We start from the raw sequence: 22,561 nt of genomic DNA on the forward strand, positions 1-22,561 counted from the left end.
CAGCACACGCCGCGCCCGCCCGCCGGCCCGGCCGGTGAGGGGCGCCGCGCCGCGGGGGGAGCGCCCGCCTCCCCTTCTTTTCCCCCATCTCCACCCCCATCTCCTCCCCTCCCCCTGCTGCCCCTCAGGTGGGGTAGGCTCACCCTCCGCCCCGGGGAAGGCTCAGCCACTTTTCACCAAGGACTCCACTAATGGGGACGGACGCCCTGCTCATCCACCAGGCCTCTGCTGCTCTCCATGCTCCCCGAGGGACCTCTGCTTACACCTCCTGCGGCGCCCTTCCCTCCTCCCGACCCTCTTCCAGCCAAAGTCCCCCCCACCCCATCCCTTTTCAGAGAGGCAGCCTCAAATTCCAGAAGTGGAGGCTCCCGCCTCCCCCAGGGGCCAACTCCGCAGACTCCTGGGCGCTGTGGTGGTCCAAAAGGCCTCTTCTCAGCTGCCAGACTGGGGTTGGGGAAGTGGGACCTAGGGGCCATTGGTCTACTCAGGTGTGAGGGGGCAGGTCTGACCTGCCCCAAAGTCAGCTTCTTTCTGGAGACCCCTTGTGGGAGGCAATGGGCAGGTGATAGGGGGAGGGGCTTCCCTGCACCTCTAAGGTGCAAAGACCCCCTCCCCCTTAATTTGGGTGGGGCCTCAGTGGGAACCATAGAGTGCGTGTGGGCTGCCTTCCTGGGCAAATGTTTCCCAGTGGGAAGTTGGAGGGGGACTTTAAAAAAGGTTTCACCCACTCTCTTGGCCTCCTGATCTAGTGCTCAGGACCCCTCACCATCAGGAATTCCTTCTTGCCATCTAACCTCAATCCTGCCTACTGCAGTTTCAGCCAACTTCCTTCTCTCCTGAGTTCAGTGGAGGTGGAGAATGGCTGGTTATCATCTTCTGTGCTGGCCCTTTGGAGATTCAGGGACTCAGTTCTGGCTGGGTCACCCTCCCTTTCCTCCTGGCTGTGGGAAGTGGGCTGGATCAGACCATTATCTCCCCCAGTAGGCAGAAAGAGCAGAAACAGGCAGACAGACAGACAGCTGGCCCCTAGACTCAAGGCAGAAAGGCCCTTCTAACTTCCATATTGTATGCTTGTGTGACGGGTCCAGCTCAAGTTCCCTCCTCTCCCAGTTCACCCTTCAGCCTGTCCCCTCCTGTCCTAACCCCAGCCCATGCAGCTGAGCTGTCCCTGCAGAGGGTGAGGGCTGTGCTGCTCCATGAATGAATATGGGGCCTCCTCCTGGGTCTTGCTCCTGCATAGCTCATCCCACCTCATCATGAGCCTCAACTGCCTTCGTCTGGGCCAAGCAGTACACTGGCTGCAGAAGGGACAGCCAACCCTGCCTATCCGGGACAGGTCCCCTGCAGGCCTCTCCATCCTCAGCACCCACAGCCTCTGTCCCTTGGCCTGGCCCCTCTGTTCTTCCCTGGGTCACAGAGAGCAAGGCAAGAGGACCATGGGAAGAGGAAGAAAGGCCCCAGCCTGCTCCAGTGGTCTGGCAGCATCCAGCCACCATCGCTTAGAAGGATGCCCATGAGGAAGTTGGCCCCGGGAGCAGCCTGGTGGTGCCAGCCGAAGCCTCTCATGGAGAGTCAGCAGGCTGGGGCAGCTGCTTCCATGCCAAGGTGGTGGCTTCTCTGCAGACCAGCCCAGGGGAGGACTCCAGGGTGGACAGCCTTCAAGGTCTACCCCACGCTGATGCAGAAGCTCACAGAACACTCAGGAAACCTCTCCAGATAGAGCCCTCTTTGTCAACCCGAGACCCTCCCAAGGCCTCTACTGCCCTCTGGGTCCAGCAGAGGGGGTGGAGCAGGGGCCACTCCCTCCCACCTAGAGCTTCTCTGAATGACAATCAGCTCGTGCCAGATGGGGACCAGGGCATGACCCCTGGTGCCCAGATCCTGGGCCTGCTCCTTGCCGCCAACCGAACTGTGAATGTAGGGCCCCCAGCCTCACCCCTGCCCCAGGACCAACAACACCCTGGTTTGGTGTTGGGAGGAAAAGGGGGCAGCCTGAGAGAGCCCCAGGCCCATCCCACCCCCCAGCTTCACCCTGCACCGGAGCTGGGCAGAGACGCAAAACCCTGTCTGCCCTTGGGATTCCAGACCTCCTTAGGGCTCCCAACTGACCTCAGGCTTCTGCATTATTGAATGTCACCGAGGTGGGGGGCGGAGGAGAAGGGGCAAGGGTGGGAGGGGGCTAGGGAACTGACTCTGCTCCTCTCCCCAGGAAAGATCTAGGGCAGAGGAAACCACACCTCCCAGTGCCCCCACCCCCAGCTGCAGCCTCTTCCCCCTTGAGCACCCATCCCCTTCACCAAGCCCTCCCAGCCTTCTATAAAAGAGTGTCACACCACCACCACTACCACCGCACCCCTCCAGCACGTCCCCATCACGACAGCCTGTGTCACTGGCTCAGATGCGGGTCTGCTCGCCCCAGACACCCCTTTCCTCCCCAGCCGCACTGTGCACGAAGAGAGTGCAGGAGAGGCACATGGGTTCCCCCTTCCCAGCTCCTTGCAGGGGCCTGGCTTGCTCAGTCTTCTCAGCTCCAGGGATCAGCCCTGGTGGGCATGGGGTGGGGGGCAGGGAGTTGCTCTTCCCCTCCCCTGGGGAACCACTGAAGAATGTTTACATGCCAAACAGAATGTAATACCTTCCCCCACCCCTTCCCAGTCACTGCATGGCCTCTGCCCACCCTGCACCTGTCCACCCCTACCCCAACACTCTGGAAGCCGCTGTCATGATTAGATCGGGTCTCAGAAGGGAAGTAGCCATCACACCATTAAAAAGCCTGTGGACCTTTCTTTCTGTTGGCCTGGACTCTTCTTCCTTTGGGGGAGAGGGCAAAGCCCAGGCTCTGGGGCTGGAGGTGGGCAGGAGAGAAGAGCGCAGGCTAGCAGGCAAGTGAGGAGGTACTGTCATGGAGGCAGATTGTCTCTACAGACAGGAAACAGAAGCTCAGGACAGGTACAGGTAACTTGCTCAGGCTCACACTGGTGGAAGGGGGCTGCCTGCTGTCTCTGACAGCAAAGCTTGCACTCTCTCAGCTGCCCTGGCTGCCTCTCCTGAGGGCCAGAGACTCTAAGCCTTTGTGCAGAGAGGGAGATGGAAGAATTTTCATTGCCTTGAAGTTAGACAAAAGTGAGAGTGTTTGGAAAACCATAAAGTACAGCAACTCACAGGCAAGTAAGAACAATGGCCATTATTCTAGCAAAATCTATGAAAATCATAAATGAACACGGCCTGTGACCCAGCATCTCCACTTCTAGAAATGTATCCTATGGATATACTTGTAAACTCACAAAATTATATGTGTTCAAAGTTATTTGTTGCAGCATTCTTTGTATAGCGCCACACAGCCTCATCTACAATTCTGAAACCCAGAAAGTTCTGAAAACTGGGAGTTTTTCCGTTAGATGGGCACAAACTCATTTGGTATCAAAACCTGTGGACCATTTATAGTCTTTATTAATTCCACTTATTATACATGTTTGCAGTGGAAATATTAATGTGTTTGATCATGGAGTGCTGCCTTAGATCTTATTAGGGTGTTTCATAATATATGGAATATACACTGAATTGCCTTTATATATATATATATGTAAAATCTGAATTCTAAAAGTAATCTGATCCCCGTGGTTTGGATAAGAGACTGTGGACCTGTAAAAGCAAAAGTTTAGAAGCAATCTCAAGGTCCATTAATTGGGGCTGATTAGCAGAGCATGGCCGCCCTGTGTGATGGGGACCCCATCGTGGGGAACTGTGAGGCTCTACAGTGAAGGAGGTGCCTCTTCATACACGCTTGTGGACAGGTCTCCAAGACTAAGACTTAGTGAAAGAGCTGTGTGTAGAGTGTATACCTATTTAGACACGTTCGAGGTCTCTGGTTGCTTCAGGGAGGAGAGCTGGGGGAAGGGAGGCTTTCCTGTAGTGTACTTGCTGTACCTTTTGCATTTTGGACTCTAGGTTCAGTAGGTGTGAATCTTTCGCCTAGGCAATATAAACAATTTCTGTCTCTGGGCAGACTCCTGGCCCTGCCTGGAATCAGAGGTAAAAGGGCTCAGGTTCCGAAGTCCTACTCTGCTTCCGAGAAGACCAGTCAGACGCAGCTCTGACATCCGGGAACCTGTGTAACGGTCTCCTGTCTCCCCCACCCAGTGGCCTCCTGGGACAGGCTTTCCCCCGATGTGGATGCCAGGGGGCTCTAGGGCGTGATTCACCAGCCTTCAGTGGGGCCCCCACATGCTTTCACCTTCCTCCTTGTTTAAAAATGACAAAAGCAGGTGATATTTGTAGTAAAAAGGCAAGTGCTAAAAGTATATAAAATAAAAGACGAAAGCCTCCCCATCCACAAATCTGACCACCTAGAGGTAACCCCTGGGAACGTCTTGGTGTGTACCATTTCAGGCCTTCTTCTTTACATTATAATAATAGCACTCTCTCTCTACATATGCATATTTACTATAAATAGAGGAGCCTATTGTATCTACTATTCTGAAACATGATTTTGATGCCCAACAATATGTCTTAAAATATAGCTCTTCCTCATTTTTATTATATTCATAGAGTTGTGCAACCATCACCACGATCAATTTTAGAACATTCTCATCACCCCAAAAAGAAACTCCATACCCATCAGCAGTCACTCCCACTTACCCCCAACCCCTCCAGCCCTAGGCAACCACTAATCTACTTTTTGTCTCTGTATAGATTTGCCTATTTTGGAAATTTCATGTGATTGGGATCATACAATATGTAGCTCTTTGTGACTGCCTTCTTTCACTTAGCATATTTTCAAGGTACATCCATATATTTATCAGTATTTCATTCCTTTTTATGGCTAAATAGTATTCCATTGTATGCATAGGCCTCATTTGTTTATCCATTCATCAGCTGATGGACTTTGAGTTGTTGCTACTTTTTGGCTATTATGAATAGTGCTGCTATGAACATCTGTTTACAAGTGTTTGTGTGGACATATGCTTTCATTTCTCTGGGGTATATACCTAGAAGTGGAATTGCTGGGTCCTATGGTAACTCTATGTTTAACATTTTGAGGAATTACCAAACTTTTGCACAGTGGCGACACCATTTTACATTCCCACCAATAATGTATGAGGATCCTCATGTTCTTTTTAATGGCTGCTTAGTCCATGGCATGAGTGTTCCATAATCTATTTAGCCAGCTCCACACTGATACCCACCATTACCAGCACCATTATCACTCAAATCACAGATACCCTTCTCCCAAACTAGGCTCCATCACCACCATCATTGCCACCATCATCATCACCATCCCCATCACCATCACCATCAGGCTCTGATGACATAATGATTAACAAGAGAGACAAGATTCTTGGTCTCAGGGAGCTTACGTATCTTGATTATGACCACCACCACCATTATCACTATTACCATCACCACCACCACCACCACCATTATCACTATTACCACCACCACCATTATCACCCCCACCACCACCACCATGACCACCTCCACCACCACTATCACCACCATCATCACTATCATCACCATCACCATCATCACCATCCCCACCATGACCACCATTATGACTATGACCACCACCACCATCAGTATCATCTGCCACACAATCCTCATCACCACCACTGCCCTCATAACCACATCACTATTACCACTATCCCTAGCCCTATACCGCTCATTCCTACTGCAATCATCCCCATCCCTATCATTTCTACCATTAGTAGTACCACCCAACACCATACTTAGCACTGCAATTGATTCCGTTATTACCACCATGACGGAATTGGGTTTACATGGGTTGTAGCACTGGCTAATGGTCAGTGAAGCCCCAACTAAGATGGGGAGGTCATCTGAGGTCACACAACGCAGAGAGGAGCAAAAGAGTAAAAAGTGCTAAAGTGTGAGAAGTCCCTATTGCAAGCAGTCCCAAACAGGGAATTATTTATCCTAGGAACTTATTCTTCCCCAAACCCTACAACAGTTCTAGTAATAATTTCAACTAAGGAGTTGTTATTTTTCCAGTGCACAAGGCTCCTTCTCATTTAGTCTCATATAAATGAAGGTCTCTTCCATCTTGGCCTCTGAGCTCAGGTTTGGATTCCCAGGTTGGAGCTGAATGGGGATGGTTAAAAATCTAATCAAAATCAGCTCTTAACTGTGATTCAGAGCTGATTTGCCCTCTGGTTAGACTCTTGGCATTTCATACCTTGCCTGTCCAGCTCCATCATCTGCCTCCAAACATAGTCATTATCACCACCACTCCTTGATGACATCAAAGAGGAGAGCTGCCATGTGGGGTGGAGGCAGGGAATAAGATGAAGCTAGGGGTACAGTCAATGCCAAATTACTCTCTGTAGAAGGGGCTGCAGATTTAGATCTGAGTTTCCTAGGAACCAATGCAAAGAGGGAGAGGTGACCACTATATGACTATCAGCTATTTCTCATGTTAAGGCAGGAGAGAAATTCCCATTGTGAAAACAAAGGCACCACAGCCAATGCCCAGGGTTGGCCTCATTGGGTGTTCTCTCTGGCTGTGGAAAAACCTCAGAGTCTTCCCCTGTGGAGCCGCTGGATGGACCATGGAGATGAGATTACCTCTTGGGAGCTGCAAAGTGTTATGATATTTTATATTTTTATGTAACTAATATGATTACATAGTATTAAATGAGGGAGGAACCAACAGTGTAGGGGTGACATGGTTGAGAGCAAGGGGCCAGGAGTTGTCTCACCCTTAAGTTGATCTCCAGGGCGGCTTGGACATCCACCAGGTGAATAAGCGGGAGGCCACTGCTGCCCCAGGGACTGCACTGGTGTGTGGGGTGCCAACAGGCTGGCGTGTTTGGGGAACTGGAGGGAAGGGGACATGGTGAGGAGGGGCCAGGGGCAGGCTGTGGGAGAGGAGCCAAGCTAGGGAGCTGGACTTTCACCCTCTAGCAGTGGGAGCTGGTGAAAGGTTTTAAACAGAAACATTACCCTGTCAGATTTGAATTTTAAAATGTTCATTGTGGGGGCCGGCCCCATGGAGTAGCGGTTAAGTGAGCACGCTCCGCTGCTGGCAGCCCAGGTTCGGATCCCGGGCGCACACCGATGCACTGCTTGTCAGGCCATGCTGTGGTGGCACCCCATATAAAGTGGAGGAAGATGGGCATGGATGTTAGCCCAGGGCAAATCTTCCTCAGCAAAAAAAGAGGAGGATTGGCATGGATGCTAGCTCAGGGCTGATCTTCCTCATAAAAAATAAAAAAAATAAAATGCTCATTGTGGTGGACGTGTAGAGAGTGAGTGAAAGGCGTGAGACTGGAGGCAGGGAAGGTGTGCGTCACTTGTTTTCACCCTCCTGTGAGACTGTACACTCACTGAGGGCAGGGACTTTGTACCCTACAGAATGCTTAAGTTGCACTAGAGACTCAACAAATATCTCCTACTACTATCACCTCCTGTCACCACCCCCAAATCACTGCCCTCAACTCCCATGTCTATTAGCATTGCCATTAACACACACCATGTCACTGATTCAATCCCTTGTCCCGAGCTTTCTCAGGGAACCAGCCTCGTTCAGACTGGAACATCTCCTGCTCCACAGCTTGGGTCAAAGCCCCGGGCCTCTCTTTAGCTCTGCTGCTGAGTCCCTGTGTGCCCCAGCCAGCCATGCTCCCTCCCCCACCGTTTCCTTCTCTGTTCAAAGTGGAGGCTAGATTAAATTAGTGGTTTTCAAACTTTTTTTTTTTAGCCTGGGCCCTTTAGAAGCCTAACTGCTTAGAAATCTGGAGCCCTTGGAACACAACTTGACAATCTCCCAGCTCTGCCATCCCAGTGTTCTCAGAATCAGATCAGAATAAACTTGACATCGCTGGCTTCCGCTGTGCTCTTGCTGCAGGCGCCGTGAATGAGAACTGAGTGGGGAAGGTCCGAGAGACTGTGAGTCTTAGGCATTGCAGGTACCTATGGCAGGACCTTGGCAAACCCTCTTCTTCCCTACCCCCTCACTGGGGGTAATCCAGGAAGCTCCTTAAAATAGGAGCAGGAGGGACTTTGTGTATGGGAAGGTCCCTGAGTGAAAAAGTGGGAAGGTGATGAGTCTGAGATCCCCAGATTGGCCAGACTGCCCAGTGTGGTTCCAGATGTGTCTCAGGCCAGGGCCTGAGCTCCAGGTGGGGACCTAGGGGTACAGGGAGGCCTTGTGGCTCAGCAGAAAGAACCCTTCACCTGGTGAGGGCCTGGCCCTCAGTCTTGAATCCTGGGCTGCCAGTCAGGCTGTGGCTGCAGAAGGCAAGGCTGACGTAAGACTTCACAGGACAAAGGGCATCCAAGGGGAGCTGGCACCAGGCCCTGGGTATTCCTCCTCTTAGGAATCCTTGAAGCTCTGCTGATAAAGAGGCTAGGACTCACCTCCTGCACACCCAGCTACCCCATCATGGCAGCCCAAGGCTACCCCACTTGGTCCCTGAGCACCCATATGTAAGTCCCAGAACCACAGAGTCAGTGACCTCTGAATGGATGGCAGCCCCTCCCCCCAGGCACTGGGCCAGACAGGCAGGGATTCCTGAAGACCTGGGTGGCCAGGGAGGGCCCAGTCCTGGGCCAGCCCCTGAGGGCTGGATTCCAGCTGCAGGCTCTCCGCTCATCAGTCTATCTACTCCCGCCTCCAGAGTCCAAGGGTCCAAGTGGTGGGTGGCACTACGGAGGGAGTCCGCACTGGGGACTGTTGGTGGATGGGCGGCATGGGATTCGAGGAGCTGCTAGAAGAGGTGGGCGGCTTTGGGCCCTTCCAGCTGCGGAATGTGGCACTGCTGGCCCTGCCCCGTGTGCTGCTGCCCCTGCACTTCCTCCTGCCTGTCTTTCTGGCTGCTGTGCCTGCCCACCGCTGTGCCCTGCCTGGCGCCCCTGCCAACTTCAGCCACCAGGACTCATGGCTGGAGGCCCACCTGCCCCGGGAGCCCGATGGCACGCTCAGCTCCTGCCTCCGCTTCACCCATCCCCAGGCCCTCCCCAACACCACGTTGTGGGGAGGAGGGCAGAGCCCTGGGGAGCTGGAGGGTGAGCCCTCCACAGTGCCCTGCCCTCAGGGCTGGGAGTACGACCGCTCAGAGTTCTCTTCCACCATTGCAACAGAGGTACCCTGGGAGGCTGGGGGACACATGAGTGGGACGGGCTTGCCATTGCCTTGGGTGATTACTATGTGGGCATTAGACACATTACTTTAACTCTTAGAGTCTCAGTTTACCGATCTGTAGATGGAGTCTACGAATTTAAAGCACTAAGCTTAGTTCCTGGCTTGCAGTAAGGAGCCCATTCACAGGTGCTGCTCTTATTAATTGGGAGGTGATTAAGGCAGGGTAGGACTAAGATGGCTCCAGGGAGTTGGGGCAGAGAGTTGAGAAGGGTGCTTCTGCAGTAATAGGTGGGGAAACAATAGAGGCCTCCTCTCCCTTCCTCTTTTCGGGTTCCAGATCTGGGATTTACATAATCCATCTGGAGGTGAGTGCAGGTGGGGGCAGAGTCTCTATGGGGAGGATCAGGATTCCTGTTGTCATGGTCAAGGCCCTCCATGGAAAAAAGCTGAGCCTGCGGATTGAGGAGGGGCAAAGTCTCCTACCCCTCAAACTGGGGTGAATCGTTGGGGGTTTATTATCTGACGTAGAAGTACCAGGATGGCACAGTTGACCTCAGAAGGCCCCAGGGCCTGGAGAGGAGGGGTTGGTGCCAGCTGGAGAGGGGCCTGTGCCCATGGGAGGCCCCTCCCTGCCTGTCCCTGCAGTGGGACCTGGTGTGTGAGCAGAGAGGTCTGAACAGAGCCACTTCCACCTTCTTCTTCGCCGGTGTGCTGGTGGGGGCCGTGGCCTTCGGATACCTGTCCGACAGGTGGGGTGAGGTAGGGGGCCAATAAGGGAGTGGGTTGGGGAACCGTCTCCCACTACCTGGGTTATGGGCCTAGTCTACCTGTCTTGGGACCTCCCGTCTACAGGGAGCTGACCTTGCATGACCCCTCTCCAGGTTTGGGAGGCGCCGTCTGCTGCTAGTGGCCTATGTGAGTGCCCTGGCGCTGGGTCTGGCGTCTGCAGCCTCGGTCAGCTACACCATGTTCGCCATCACCCGCACCCTCACTGGCGCAGCCCTGGCTGGCTTCACCATCATCGTGATGCCACTGGGTGAGGCAGGCAAAGGACGGGCAGGGCCTAGAGGATAGAGGGAGGCAGTTGTCAAGGGTGAGACTGAGCCCATCTGGCCCTTGCTAACTGTCTTCCTGTCTCCGGCCTCTGCCCTGGGCCCAGAGTTGGAGTGGCTGGACGTGGGACACCGCACTGTGGCAGGTGTCCTGAGCAGCACCTTCTGGACAGGGGGCGTGATGCTGCTGGCACTGGTCGGGTACCTGATACGGGACTGGCGATGGCTTCTGCTGGCTGTCACCCTGCCTTGTGCCCCAGGCATCGTCAGCCTCTGGTGAGGCCTGTGGGCAGCTGGGGAGTGGGAGATACAGGAAGCCAGAGACAGAATTAATTAGAGGCTGAGATTCGAAGACAGAGAGACTGAGACACGAAGAGAAAGAGACATAGTCAGTGACTAAGAGATGGAAAGCGACAGAGAGAGAGAGATAAATAGAGACAGAGACCAATACAAAAAAGATGGCACTGGACACGAGAAGCAGAGAAACAGAGACCAAAATATAGAGAGACAGAGACGGAGAGACAGAGCCAAGTACAAACTGAGGCCTGCACCCTGGAGGGGTGGGGACCGGGGCAGGGCCCCACCAGGGTAGGAGTCCAAGCAGGAGAATGGGAGGCCAGGCAGGGTGGGCATTTCATTGCTTCCCCAAAATGAACTGGCTTTGGATAACCCCTCTGGGTATGTCTGTATGTCTGTCTCTCCTTCATCCTATGCCTTCCTGTCACCTGTGGGAGAAGTGGGTGGCTGGTGCTGGGGCTGAAGTCTTGGGGGTGAGACCAATTCAGCTGAGTAGAGAAGGGACTCCCAGGCTGTGGGGGCCTAGGCCTGGTTAAGGAAGCGTGGGAAGAGGTGTCTTTTAAATTGGGCCTTAACAGATGAACAAAAGTTCATCAGGTGAAGAGGGCTTGGGAAGGAGAACACGTTCCAGGCTGAGGGGACTGCATGAGCAAGAGCCTGGAGGCTGACAGCCTGTGGTATGCCCAGGAGGGAGATGTGGCTTAGGGCGCTGACTGACTGAAGGGCCTCCTGCTGTCCCCCAGGTGGGTGCCTGAGTCTGCACGCTGGCTTCTGACCCAGGGCCGTGTAGAGGAGGCCCACATGTACCTGCTCCGCTGTGCCAGGCTCAATGGGCGGCCTGTGGGTGAGGACAGCCTGAGCCAGGAGGTGAGGGTGAATGTGTGTGAGTGCATGCGTGTGTGCCCACGTGCATGTGTATGTGTGTGTGTGTGGCCTGTGTCAAGTTCTCCCTTCCTGGGCCCACCACGTGTGCAGGAAAAGCTCCTGGCCCCTAGTACAGAGTTCCAAACTCTTCAAGATGTCCTACCTGGGTCTGGTGGGGCACGCCTTGACTCAGGGCCCACCATACTCAGCTCCCATGTGCATCCCCCCGTCCCACTGCAGAAGGGGGGAACAGAGACCCACAGAGAGCAATGTGCCTTTGCTAAGGCCTCAGAGGCAACTCCAATGTCACAAACCCTCTTCCTTCCCCACCAGGTTCTGAGCAAAGTGGCCGCTGGGGAGCGGGTGGTCCGAAGACCCTCGTACCTAGACCTGTTCCGGACACCACGACTCCGATACATCTCACTGTGCTGCATGGTGATGTGGTGAGGAGGGACAGGCATGGGCCTGGCCGGGTCGGGGTGGGCGGCGGGAGGGGCAGACTCCAGGAGGGAGCTGCGTGTGAGAGGATGAGGGACAGTGTCTGTAACTCTGGAGGGCGGGAGGATCAGCCTCTGGGGGGGTGGGGCTCCGGAAGATCAGCAGATGGAGAAGGCGTTAGAGACCGTGGGTTAGAATTCAGGCCCTGCCACTTCCTTAGTGTGAGACCTTGGACAGGGCACTTAACACTCGGAGCCTCAGTGCCCCTTCTGTAAAGCGGGACGCTACCAGGTGCTCCCTCATGGGGTTGCAGTGAAGATTAGGTAAAGGCCACCGGCACGAGCTGCACACGCCGGGGGCACGATGGGGACAGGGAAGGTCGTGGGCAGCGGGCTCTGAAGGCCGGGGAGGTGGTCCCTCTAAAAGGCCAAGGCTCCCTGAGGAGAAAGGACAAGGGGGTGGGAAAGAAGGCCCCTGAATGGCATCGTGACCCCCCTCAGGTTTGGAGTGAACTTCTCCTATTATGGCCCGAGCCTGGAACTGTCGGGGCTGGGACTGAACGTGTACCACACGCAGCTGCTGTTTGGGGCCGCGGAGCTGCCCTCCAAGCTGCTGGTCTACGTGTCGGTGCGCCACGCCGGACGCCGCCTCACGCAGGCCGGGGCGCTGCTGGGCGCCGCGCTCGCCATGGGCCTCAGACTGCTCGTGTCCTCCGGTGAGGCCCGGAGGCCCCGCCCACTCCCGGAGGCCCCGCCTCCTGGCCAAGAACCCCGCCCTTTCCCGGAAGCCCCTATTTAAGGCCAGTTAAGTCCCGCCCTCTCCGGAGGCTCCACCTCCTATCCTGGGAGCCCTCGCTCTCCCGCGGGGCCCGCTCACTGCCTGAACCCCTTTTCCTCCAGAGATGGGGTCCTGGAGCATCGCCCTGGCGGTGATGGGGAAAGGTTTCTCTGAAGGTGCCTTCACCACTGCCTACCTGTTTACGTCGGAGTTGTACCCTACTGTGCTCAGGTGAGGGGAGCCTGGGTCCCAGGCAACCCACCTGGGGGGAGGGCTTGTTAGTCACGTCTCTTACCAACACCCCCACATACACACGCTGCACCCCAATCCCTCTCACCTATTTCTTGCGCCGCACCCAGAATACAGAGCTAATCAGAGCTGTCTGTGTTTGCCTAAGTCTGGGAGAAGGGGTGGCATTTTATATTCGTTTACTAAGTGACCCTGAATCAGGTCAGACAACCTCTCTGGGCCTCCTTTAAAAGAAAAGTCGCAAAAAAGCCCCATCTGCCCATCCCATCCCATTCACCACCGCCCAGCCAGAGCTGCCCTTTGGAGGTTGTCTCTGGAAATAAGGCCTGGGACCCTTTCCGCTAGCTATTGGCAGCTGGGGAGGAGACTTGTAGGCAGCTGGGTATGTTGAGAAAGACTTGCACCTCCTCTAACAACACAGTAGGGTCTGTATGAGCTGCTGACTCTCTTCCTTCCACACTACCCGTTCCCTACCCCTTTCTGGTGATTTTTCTTTTCTTACAGCGGTACCTGACTGGTACTCTGTCAGATTGGGGACCCCATCCTCTGGTGGGTGCTGGCTTGGGGGCCCCTGGCTTGTGGTGGGTGGGAGACCCCATGAAAGAAGCTCCAGCTTTCTTAGCCATCTGGGGACAAGGGGGTACCAGAGCCTGCCAGTCCAGGCAGGGAGCCCCATGAGGCAGGACCCCAAGTAGGTTTGAGCACCAACCCCCTCCCCCATCCTCTCTCTGAACAGACAGACAGGGATGGGGCTGACTGCACTGGTGGGCCGGCTGGGGGGCTCTCTGGCCCCACTGGCGGCCTTGCTGGACGGAGTATGGCTGCCACTGCCCAAGCTCACTTATGGGGGGATTGCCCTGCTGGCTGCCTGCACTGCCCTCCTGCTGCCAGAGACAAGGCAGGCACAGCTGCCAGAGACCATCCAGGACGTGGAGAGGAAGAGGTGTGTGCACAGGACTGTGTCTGTGTGAGCACAGGCATGTGGGTATGGGTGCTCAGGTGCCTGACACCTTAGGATTCAGAGAGGAAGACAGGTCTGTACGTGTGTATCTGGTCCATGTAAGCAAGTGTGCATGGGTGCATGACCTGAGGTATGTAAACTGCATGAAAAGTGTACACGAGTCCATATGTGTGTGTGTGTGTACACAAATACCCAAGACTGTCCAGGAAGAGGTGAATGTGTGCACACTCAGGTATGCCTCCACATCAGGTATGTGTACAGGCATGCGTGGGAGTCACTTGTGGGAGTGCACGTTTGTATACCAGGAGTTGGGGAGACCTCTAGGCCAGCCTTGATAAAGCAAGCTGGGGTGGTAGGCTTGGGGGCTAAACCCCACCATTGCTCATGACTCCTTCCTCTCCAGTGCCCTGTCCAGCCTTCGGGAGGAAGAGATGTCCATGAAGCAAGTCCAGGACTGAGTGGTTCAGGGGCAAGCCCTCCACAGAAGTTCTGCAGCAAGGGCTAGGAGAGCAGAAGGGCAAGCCCTGCGACCGGTGCTGGGGGCATTGAGCCCCCTGCCCAGGGCTGGAGTTGCCACCAGTGCTCCCTCTCTCTGCTCATCTAGCCTTGACTATTTGGCCTCCAGCAAGAGGGCGACCTCCCAGGATGCAGTGGGCTGCTGGAGAATTCTGGCACCCCTCTCATGGCTGGGGGGATTCTGTAAATAAAGGTGCCCCTTGGGTTGGGGCAGCAGTGAGGAACTGTGGGACAAGCCCTGGGTGGGAACCCACTGAGCCTGGCCCTGTGTTCTGATCCCAGCTCTACCATTGATTTGCTGTGTAACCTTGGGCATGTGGCTTCCCTTCTCTGGGCCTCAGTCTGTTCATCTTTCAAATGGATAATGCAGCCTCTTAGCAGACCTCACCACAGGATCTATCTGTTGTCAAGCTCAAATGAGATGCTAAATAAGGTGCTTCTTCTAGAGATGGTGCTAAAGAAGAGACTGTTCTATGATGACTTCTGGTACCAACAGGGCTGGTGGGCATGCTGTCCATTGTGTGTTGCAAGGGGCTGCCCAGGGCCAGGCGACCAGGAGAACAGAGCTCTTTGTTCCCATGGCTGGCCCTGCTACCTCCCAGGCACTTTGCAGGATAATGCATCCCTTACCCCCACACTCCCCACCCTCTAATCCACTGTTCAGGCCTCATGCCCAAAGAAGAGCTGAAGGCATGGGAGCCAACATTTTATTGGAGAAGCCAGAATAAACACAAGTTTTATGAGTACCTTAAAGTTACAGAATTTCCTGGGGAAAGGGATGGGGAAGGCCAGGAGGCCACCCTTCAAAATGGGGTGGCCTATGTCCTCTGACTAGATAGGAATGGGAAAAGGAGGAGTTGGCAGAGAAAGTCTAGACTTTCTGTTCTACCATGGAACCTAGGCCCAGGCCACCAAAATCCCACCTTTCCCCACCCCCACGGGACTGGAGAATTCTGTAGCTCCCAGTGGGCCATGGAGGGGATGGTGGGAGGCCCGAGTTGGGTGACCTCTCCTGTAAGCATCTCATTTGGATTTTATCTCCACGGGGTCATAGATGTAGCAGCCCACATCACCAATGTTCACACCTGAGGGAGAGAGCCCCGTCACCAAGGGCCTTGGGGCTGGGCGGTGCTGGGCTGAGGGCTGGAGGGAATTGGGAGGGGCCTGGTGTGTGTTTGACCACAGGGGAAGTTGTGCACACATTCCCACAGACCCACACATCATACTTTATGCCCAGTGTCTGGGGTGGGGCTGCCCACCTCTGGGGCCAAACAGGTAGCCGTAGCAGGGGATGTGGCAGTAGGGGACGCCATCATGCTGGGACACAGAGAGAAAGAGAGCCGTCTCAGCTTGGCTCTCTTCCCATCTCCAGCCTCCCTCCTCCCAACATAACCACGCATCCCTGTCCCTGCTTACCTCCGCGTGACTCCCAGCAGTCAGGGTCTTCTGGCAGCGCTGGCACCTCAGACAAGGTCGGTGCCAATTTCTGCCCAAAGACATCACCTTCTCAGCTGGTGGTGGAGGAAGCGGGTAGTTCTAGGGGCAGGGCAGGGGCACACCACCTCCCTGCCTGATGCCCATCCAGCCCCCCCCGCACCCGCACCCCAGGCTTTCCGTTATTGCTTACCAAAATAGACAGGTTCCTCACAGCCAGGGCACAGCGAGGTCTCCCCAGTGAACGTCTTCATGTGGGGAGGGCCTTTAAGGGGAAGAGGCCCTAGCTAGGGCTGAAGTGTGGGCCAGGCCTAAGCAGAGCCCACCAGCACCGGCCTGCATATGGCACTCTCCTTTTCCAAAAACCATGCTCATCCCTAGCCCAAAGCCTCCCACTCAGGTGGCCATCAGTCTGGCTTCCTCTGGCAGAGCTGAGTCCCCTCTGACCCCACCTCCTGCCCCATCCCTATCTGTAGGAGGGACCACCTGCTTCCTTATCCTCTCAGGTGCTCAGGTGCCCACCAGCCCAACCCTGTCAGCAACTCAATCCTCAGGAAACCTGAGCTGATACAGGAGCTGGCTGGGGCAGGGGTTTCAGGTGTTGGGGAGCATGGTGTCACTACCCACTCCAGGGGATGGGAGGAAGGAACAGGGAGGGGGAGAAGTGGAAGAATGTGAGGGGCGGGCCCCGTCTCAATGACCCCACACTCGTAGGTCATTCCTTCCATGGCCCTGGCCTGGTAGAGGCCTAAGTTCCAGGCCAGCTTTGCCTCTGACTAGCTGTGTAACTGCACAACGTCACTTGCCCTCTCTAGACTTCAGTTTCCTCACCTGTAAAATGCGGGTGATAATACCATCAGCAGCTGACATGAGGGAACATCAAAAAAGGAGCCACGGATGAGAGGAGACTTTGCCATGAACAACATTGTAGGAATGTGAAGCAGAAGGACTGGGTGGGAGACTGCCATTTGGTCCCACCCCCTGTTCCAGCCTGGGAAAGGGTCAGGAGGAGGAGTAGCTGGGGCCCAGCCTCACTTACTTTTCTTGCCCTGGGGGAGGCCAGTCCTGGACCTGGGGGGGCTGAAGCTGCTGGGGCTGACAGGAGTGGTGCTGGCAGGGGTGGGAGTGAGGGAGTTGTAGAGGTAGGAGCCCACACCACCAATGTTCACCCCTGCAGAGAGAAGGGGGGAGGTCAGGCTTGAGCCTCCAGCTCCCAGCCACAGGGAGGGTTCTGCTGCCCCATAGCCCCTTCCAAGCTGGTACTTACCCCTGGGGCCGAAGAGAGCCCCATAACATGGCTTGTGGCAATACGGCCTCCCGTTGTGCTAGGCACAAGCAAAGGGAAGGGGGTTGCTCAGGGCCAAGGAGGGCCTCTCCTGTGCCCCACAGGCCTTCCTCCAAGACAGGCTGCCAGGTGTATCTGTCCACTGGCCCATGTTGGTGGGGCTGGGAGAGGTGGAGGGGTGGGCTAGCATGCCAGAATGGCCACTGTGGTCAGGGAGAAAGGGCAAGAGCAGGTCAGGAAGCAGTGCTGCTTCCCTCCCGACCCCCTAAAAGGCATGGAGTCCACCAGCACAACTCAGGCTCCCCAAATCCTGGCTGGTGTGGGGCCCAGTGGTCTTGGAAGTTGGCTGCTGAAGTTGCCTTTGGTGGGCCTCCAGGGCCGAAACTGGGGGCTGGTGCCTGGGGGACAGTGACAGACCCAGGGCTGTGCGCCCTGGCCAAGCCTCACCTCTGCATGCCCTCCTGGGGACAGGACGCTGTGGCAGCGCTCACATTTCAGGCAGAAGCGGTGCCAGTTCTTGCCCAGGGAGCTCACCTTCTCCGCTGTGGGGGACAAGGAGAAACCGGGATGCGGGGAGCCAGGTGGAGCAGGGGGCGCCCTCCTTTCTCCCCTCAACCTCGCCCGCCATGCTTCCTGGAGACGATGGGGAGTGTCTCCGGGAGGCCAGCTCCGTCTCGCCCGAATGCCACGCGCCCCACAGGTGGAAAGGGGGTCTGGGACCCCCGCCGTCGCCAGTTCCTTGCGTCCTCAGGGAACGCGGCGGCTCACACTCGCCCCAACTTCTCTCCCTCCTCAGCCCGGGCCTCACCGAAGAACACGGGTTGCTGGCAACGCGGGCAGGTCCAGCTCATGGCTCCGCTCGGGGCAGCAGGCACCGCGCACAGCAGGCACCGCCGCAGGGGCTCCGTTCCCGCCCCCTCCGCTGGCTCCGCCCACGGCGCAGCTTTGAGTCCCACTGGGCTGAATCCGCTGCTTCTCACCGCCCATTGGCCGCCAGAATTTTAGAACCAACCCACCTCGTGGACGCAGGCGACTTCGCAGTTACTTCCAAACACTAAAGCCTCTGACCGTTGGGGAGGAGAGAGGGTCCTGAAACCAGACTGGGAGGGGAGGGAGCGATGAAGACGCCTGGAAGGGTAGCACCAGTTTCTGGCTTGGTAAGGAAAGGAAAAACATCCAGAGTGTTGACGCCACGAAAACTATTACTTCCCCAAAGCGAGGGGTTAGGCATTCTTTGAAATGGTTTAATTCCGCCTTGGCAGTTTCGCAAGTGGTTAAGAGCAACGGAATCTGGAGCCCATCCCTGCTACTTACTCACTCTGTGGCTTCAGGCACATTACTTAACCTCCCTCTGCCTCCGTTTTTTCATCTGTACAATAAGTATGATGATAAGTCTCCACCTCATAGGATTGTTGTGAGAATTAGATAAGTTAATACGTGCAAATTGCTCAAACAGCGCCGGGCACATAAATGCTATAAAAGTGATAGCTATCATTTTGATGGATCCCAGAGTGAACTCAAGACTCTTAGTTTGGAAGCCTCAAAATGTGGTCTGCATACAATGGTTTGCTCGTAAAATTATAATGCTTATTAAATTTAAAAGTATAATTTAGACACCATTTACATATTCCTAATTTAGTTTAAGATGTTTTAATATTTGTTAAAAGTAGCTCAGCAGTGCTTCAAAGAAAACTTCAAGAAATTTAAACCCACAGAATAGGAGAAAATATTTGCAAACATTTATCTGATAAAGGTCTAGTAACAGAATATATAAAGGACTCTTACAACTCAATAATAAAGACAACCTGATTATGGGCCGGCCCCGTGGCTTAGCAGTTAAGTGCGTGCACTTTGGATCCTGGGCGCGCACCCCACCGACGTGCCGATTCTCCAGCCATGCTGAGGCTGCGTCCCACATACAGCAACTAGAAGGATGTGCAACTATGACATACAACTATCTACTGGGGCTTTGGGGGAAAAAAATAAAAATTAAAAAAAAAAAAAGACAACCTGATTAAAAAATGGGCAAAGAATTTGAATAGACATTTTCCCAAAAAAAGAGATACAAATGGCCAACAAGCATGAAACAGTCCTTAGGGAAATGAAAATCAGGACCACAATGAGATACCATCTTATACCTACTAGTATGGCTGTAATAAAAAAGATGACTAACAACAAGTGTCAGTGAGGATGCAGCAAAATTGTATCCCTCATACAAAACTGGATCTCATTGTTGATGAGAATGTAAAGTAGTACAGCCCTTTGAAAAGCAGTCTGGCAATTCTTCAAAGGTTAAACAGCTACCATATGACCCAGCAATTGCACTCCTAGGTATATACCCAAGAGAAATGAAACATATGTCCACACAAAAACTTGAATACATGAAGGTTCATAGTACTGCTATGCACAATAGCCAAATGGCAGAAACAACCCAAAGTCGATCAACTGATAAATGAATTTAAAAAATGTGGTATATCCATGATAGAATATTATTCAACCATAAAAAGGAATGAAGTACTGATGCATGCTGCAACATGGATGAACCGTAAAAACATTAAAGAAGCCAGACACGTAATACCACATATTCTATGATTCCATTTATGTGAAATGTCCAGAATAGGGAAATCCATAAAGACAAAGTAGATTAGTGGTCACTAGAGGTTTCGGGGAGGGGTATCTGGGAGTCTCTGCTAATGGGTACGAGGTCTCTTTAGGGGAAATGAAAGTGATTTGGAATCAGTGGTGATGGTTGCACAACCTCGTGAATATACTAAAAATCAATGAATTGTATACCTTAAAAGGGTGAATTTTATGGTATGTGAATAATGTCTCAATAATAATAATGCCTGAAGGGAACTACTTTTTTTAAAAAAGGTAGCTCAGCAAATGAGGGGCAGGAGAGAGAGCTAATTACCTTGTGCCAGTGCCCCAGTAGAGAAGACAATCCCTCGATGAAATACTGTGGTGAAATGAAGAGTTTTCTGGAGTAAGTTCCTCTGTTTTGTCAAGTCAGTTCAGAAAGGGCTGAAGGGGGGCGGGGAGGCGTGCTAAACTCATCATTGGGCTGCAGTGCTGTGCTCTGCTGGGTGAAAGGAGTCCTATTTGTGTCTTAGGAGTCTGAGACCCTCTCTGGACTTCAGTCCCCTCAACTGGGCAATGGGGATGGGACGGGTGTCTCTGAACTTCCACTCAACATTCCTGTTGCCTCACTTGTCTCCATCAGTACTTTTCACCTAACACCACTTGTTTTATCCTCCTCGTTGACTTCTAAAGGTGGAAGGTTTGCACACTGTGAAACAAACTTTTCTACACTTTTTCATTTTTTGTTTTGGGGAATATTTGTAGATCTTTAGTTTTGTAATTGTTTCTTGAAGGGCTTCTTTAACAAACTTGAAAAATATTACCGTTTTAGTCTCCACTGATATTGAACTCTTGGGTTTCTGCCTCTCTCATTTGTTTCTTCTTGAAGAAGGAAGCTCGAGGTTCACTGCCTTTTCCTCTCTTATGGCTCTCATGGAGAAGGTCCCACTTCAGGAGGCCGGGACAACTTCATTGTTGTATTTATTCTTAGACATGCTGCCTCCTTTAGGAAGGCTAGCTTCATCTGCCCAAGGATCTCTCCTCAGAATTTCCAGGGCACGTCAAATAATTCTTTTCCTGAGGTTCCCTAGCTCTTTCTGCAGTGGACCGCCTTGTACGCAACTCAGCCTCTTAGGCCATCTTTACCCTAGCATCCAGCACAGGGCCCCACAGGAAGAAACAAGCACCGAAGTGTGAGTACCATGCTGCTTTCACACAACTTGCAGTGATTCAGTGGGCAAATGCTTTACTGCTCCCCGTCTTCTGTGGCCTTCCTGTATTGTATGGCCATGACAAACACAGTGTGCCTCATCTCTTGTATTTCAGTGCTTAGAAAAGACTAGCCAAGGCTCCTTCTTTCCAAATACTTGCCATCCATGTGCAGGTACAGCAAATCACAGTATTCCACTCTTCTTCCTTGCCTGGTTTCTATCATTCTGACTCTAAAAGAGGCTTCGTAAAGAATGTTAACAAGGAAAATTAACATTTCTTGTAGGAATGCATTTGCAGTTGCTGACAGTGGCTGTTTTGAATACTTTGTGTGACTAAAGCCTCTAAAATGATATTTTAACAAATATCACCAATGGATAAGTCCAGTTGAGTGTGGGTATTATCTACTCAATTGTCAGGGTGCAGTTTGTGTCATCTAAGAGGCAGGCCCTTCTTTCATAAAGATGACAATTCCCTTGGTGCCCTCCCCACCCCTCCTGCTTTTTCCTGCACAGACCTGTCACAGTACCTGTAATGTTGTGTTACATTTATTTACTTGTATGCCTTTCTTCAATTGACAGGATTGACTGAGACTTACTTATCTGTGTATCTACAGCACCAAATATAGTATGGGTGCTCACTAAACGTTACTAATATTATTTTACTATTAAAATCTCCCACTAACACTTTTTACTTCATATTTTTAAGCTCTATTGTTAGGTACATATATGTTTTAGGATTACTGTGTTTTCTTGATGAATTGACCCCTTTATTGTTGTTGTTAGGCTGAAGAAACAAGCTTTTCAACTCTAGATGAGTGGTGGTGGAAATCATGACCTCGAACATCTGGAGGACTGTCTCATGGAAGAGGCATTAGGGGCACTACCAAGACCCCTGGATAGAGGTCACAGGGAAGCATATTTGGATTCAGTCCAAGGAAAGAACCTTCTAATAGAGCCCAAACATGGAGTGGCTGCTTCAGACAGTACTGAGCTTCCTGTTTCTGGATGTTATAAGGAACGCTGGATAACAAACCAACTGATCATCAGTGTTGCAGAAGGGATTCAAGCATAATATACAGACAGACCTTTAAGATTTCTTCACAATTTGACAATATATGATTCTGTGATTCCATTCCTGAAAAGGAGTTTGAAATCTGTGTTAGCAAGAGAGTATTGCTAAAATAGTCACAGCTACCACCTACGGAGCGCCAGTCATAGGCACTGTACTTGTTATTTCTGATCCTACAACAACCTGATAAGGAGTGTAAATGTTACATTACCAACTGTACAGAAAAGGAAGTGGCGTGGAAAGGTTAAGAAATGTGTTCAAAATCATACAGACCCAAGCATTCTGCCTCTCGAGCTCGTGCTCTTTCCACTCTATGCTCCTAAGCATGGTTTCTGCTCAGCTGCCTGTGTGTTTCAGTCTGGAAGGATACTACACTTGTCTGCACAGCACCTCTGTATCTGAAGATAAGAGAGCCTATCCAGGAAAATGATGGATTGAGATGCAAGAAGCAGGGAAATGTCATTAAATCTTTTCCATAGCTTCTCAGTGCCCCAAAGATAATTTTTCTGTGTGTGTGTGAGGAAGATCAGCCCTGAGCTAACATCCATGCCAATCCTCCTCTTTTTGCTGAGGAAGACCGGCCCTGAGCTAACATCTATTGCCAAACTTCCTCCTTTTTTTCCCTTTTTCTCCCCAAAGCCCCAGTAGATAGTTGTATGTTGTAGTTGCACATCCTGCTAGTTGCTGTATGTGGGACGCCGCCTCAGCATGGCCAGACAAGTGATGCATTG

The 22,561-nt window shown here is 52.9% G+C and overlaps 2 protein-coding genes across 5 annotated transcripts; one reads left to right on the forward strand and one right to left on the reverse strand.

Annotated features, from left to right (window-relative positions):
• The first annotated feature begins 8,705 nt into the window (after positions 1-8,705).
• Positions 8,706-14,897, forward strand: SLC22A7 (solute carrier family 22 member 7). 2 transcript variants are annotated; one of them, XM_087438620.1, is made up of 10 exons: positions 8,706-9,098; positions 9,719-9,846; positions 9,979-10,133; positions 10,257-10,425; positions 11,190-11,313; positions 11,644-11,753; positions 12,249-12,463; positions 12,648-12,756; positions 13,511-13,717; positions 14,139-14,897. In XM_087438620.1, exons 1-10 carry the CDS (start codon positions 8,706-8,708, stop codon positions 14,191-14,193), a joined length of 1,665 nt encoding a protein of 554 aa, XP_087294746.1. In that variant the 3' UTR covers positions 14,194-14,897. The 2 variants fall into 2 exon arrangements, with proteins under 2 accessions (XP_087294746.1, XP_004424163.2); XM_004424106.2 differs by having other exon boundaries at positions 9,743-9,846.
• Positions 14,898-14,944: 47 nt separating this feature from the next.
• Positions 14,945-18,432, reverse strand: CRIP3 (cysteine rich protein 3). 3 transcript variants are annotated; one of them, XM_004424107.3, is made up of 8 exons: positions 17,779-18,432; positions 17,418-17,512; positions 16,953-17,010; positions 16,725-16,856; positions 15,879-15,950; positions 15,668-15,762; positions 15,511-15,568; positions 14,945-15,336 (listed from the first exon to the last, which is right to left on the reverse strand). In XM_004424107.3, the coding sequence occupies exons 1-8, from the start codon at positions 17,819-17,821 to the stop codon at positions 15,275-15,277; spliced, it is 615 nt and encodes a 204-aa protein (XP_004424164.1). In that variant the 5' UTR covers positions 17,822-18,432; the 3' UTR covers positions 14,945-15,274. The 3 variants fall into 3 exon arrangements, with proteins under 3 accessions (XP_004424164.1, XP_087294747.1, XP_014638178.1); XM_087438621.1 differs by having other exon boundaries at positions 15,478-15,568; XM_014782692.2 differs by lacking the exon at positions 15,511-15,568.
• Positions 18,433-22,561: the final 4,129 nt, after the last annotated feature.

The sequence above is a fragment of the Ceratotherium simum genome, chromosome 13 (assembly GCF_057802395.1).
Source record: "Ceratotherium simum simum isolate JZ-2026a chromosome 13, ASM5780239v1, whole genome shotgun sequence".
Taxonomy (NCBI): Eukaryota; Metazoa; Chordata; class Mammalia; order Perissodactyla; family Rhinocerotidae; genus Ceratotherium; species Ceratotherium simum.

Bases quoted from the DNA above. Each gene is read 5' to 3' on its own strand.
- SLC22A7 (XM_087438620.1), top strand. From the start codon at position 8,706: ATGGGATTCGAGGAGCTGCTAGAAGAGGTGGGCGGCTTTGGGCCCTTC. The intron at 11,314-11,643 runs GTGAGGGTGAAT...CTTCCCCACCAG, and splicing joins AGGACAGCCTGAGCCAGGAG to GTTCTGAGCAAAGTGGCCGC. The intron at 13,718-14,138 runs GTGTGTGCACAG...CTTCCTCTCCAG, and splicing joins CAGGACGTGGAGAGGAAGAG to TGCCCTGTCCAGCCTTCGGG.
- CRIP3 (XM_004424107.3), bottom strand. From the start codon at position 17,821: ATGAGCTGGACCTGCCCGCGTTGCCAGCAACCCGTGTTCTTCG. The intron at 17,513-17,778 runs GTGAGGCCCGGG...TGTCCCCCACAG, and splicing joins CCAGCAACCCGTGTTCTTCG to CGGAGAAGGTGAGCTCCCTG. The intron at 15,337-15,510 runs GTGGGCAGCCCC...TCTCTCCCTCAG, and splicing joins CTACCTGTTTGGCCCCAGAG to GTGTGAACATTGGTGATGTG.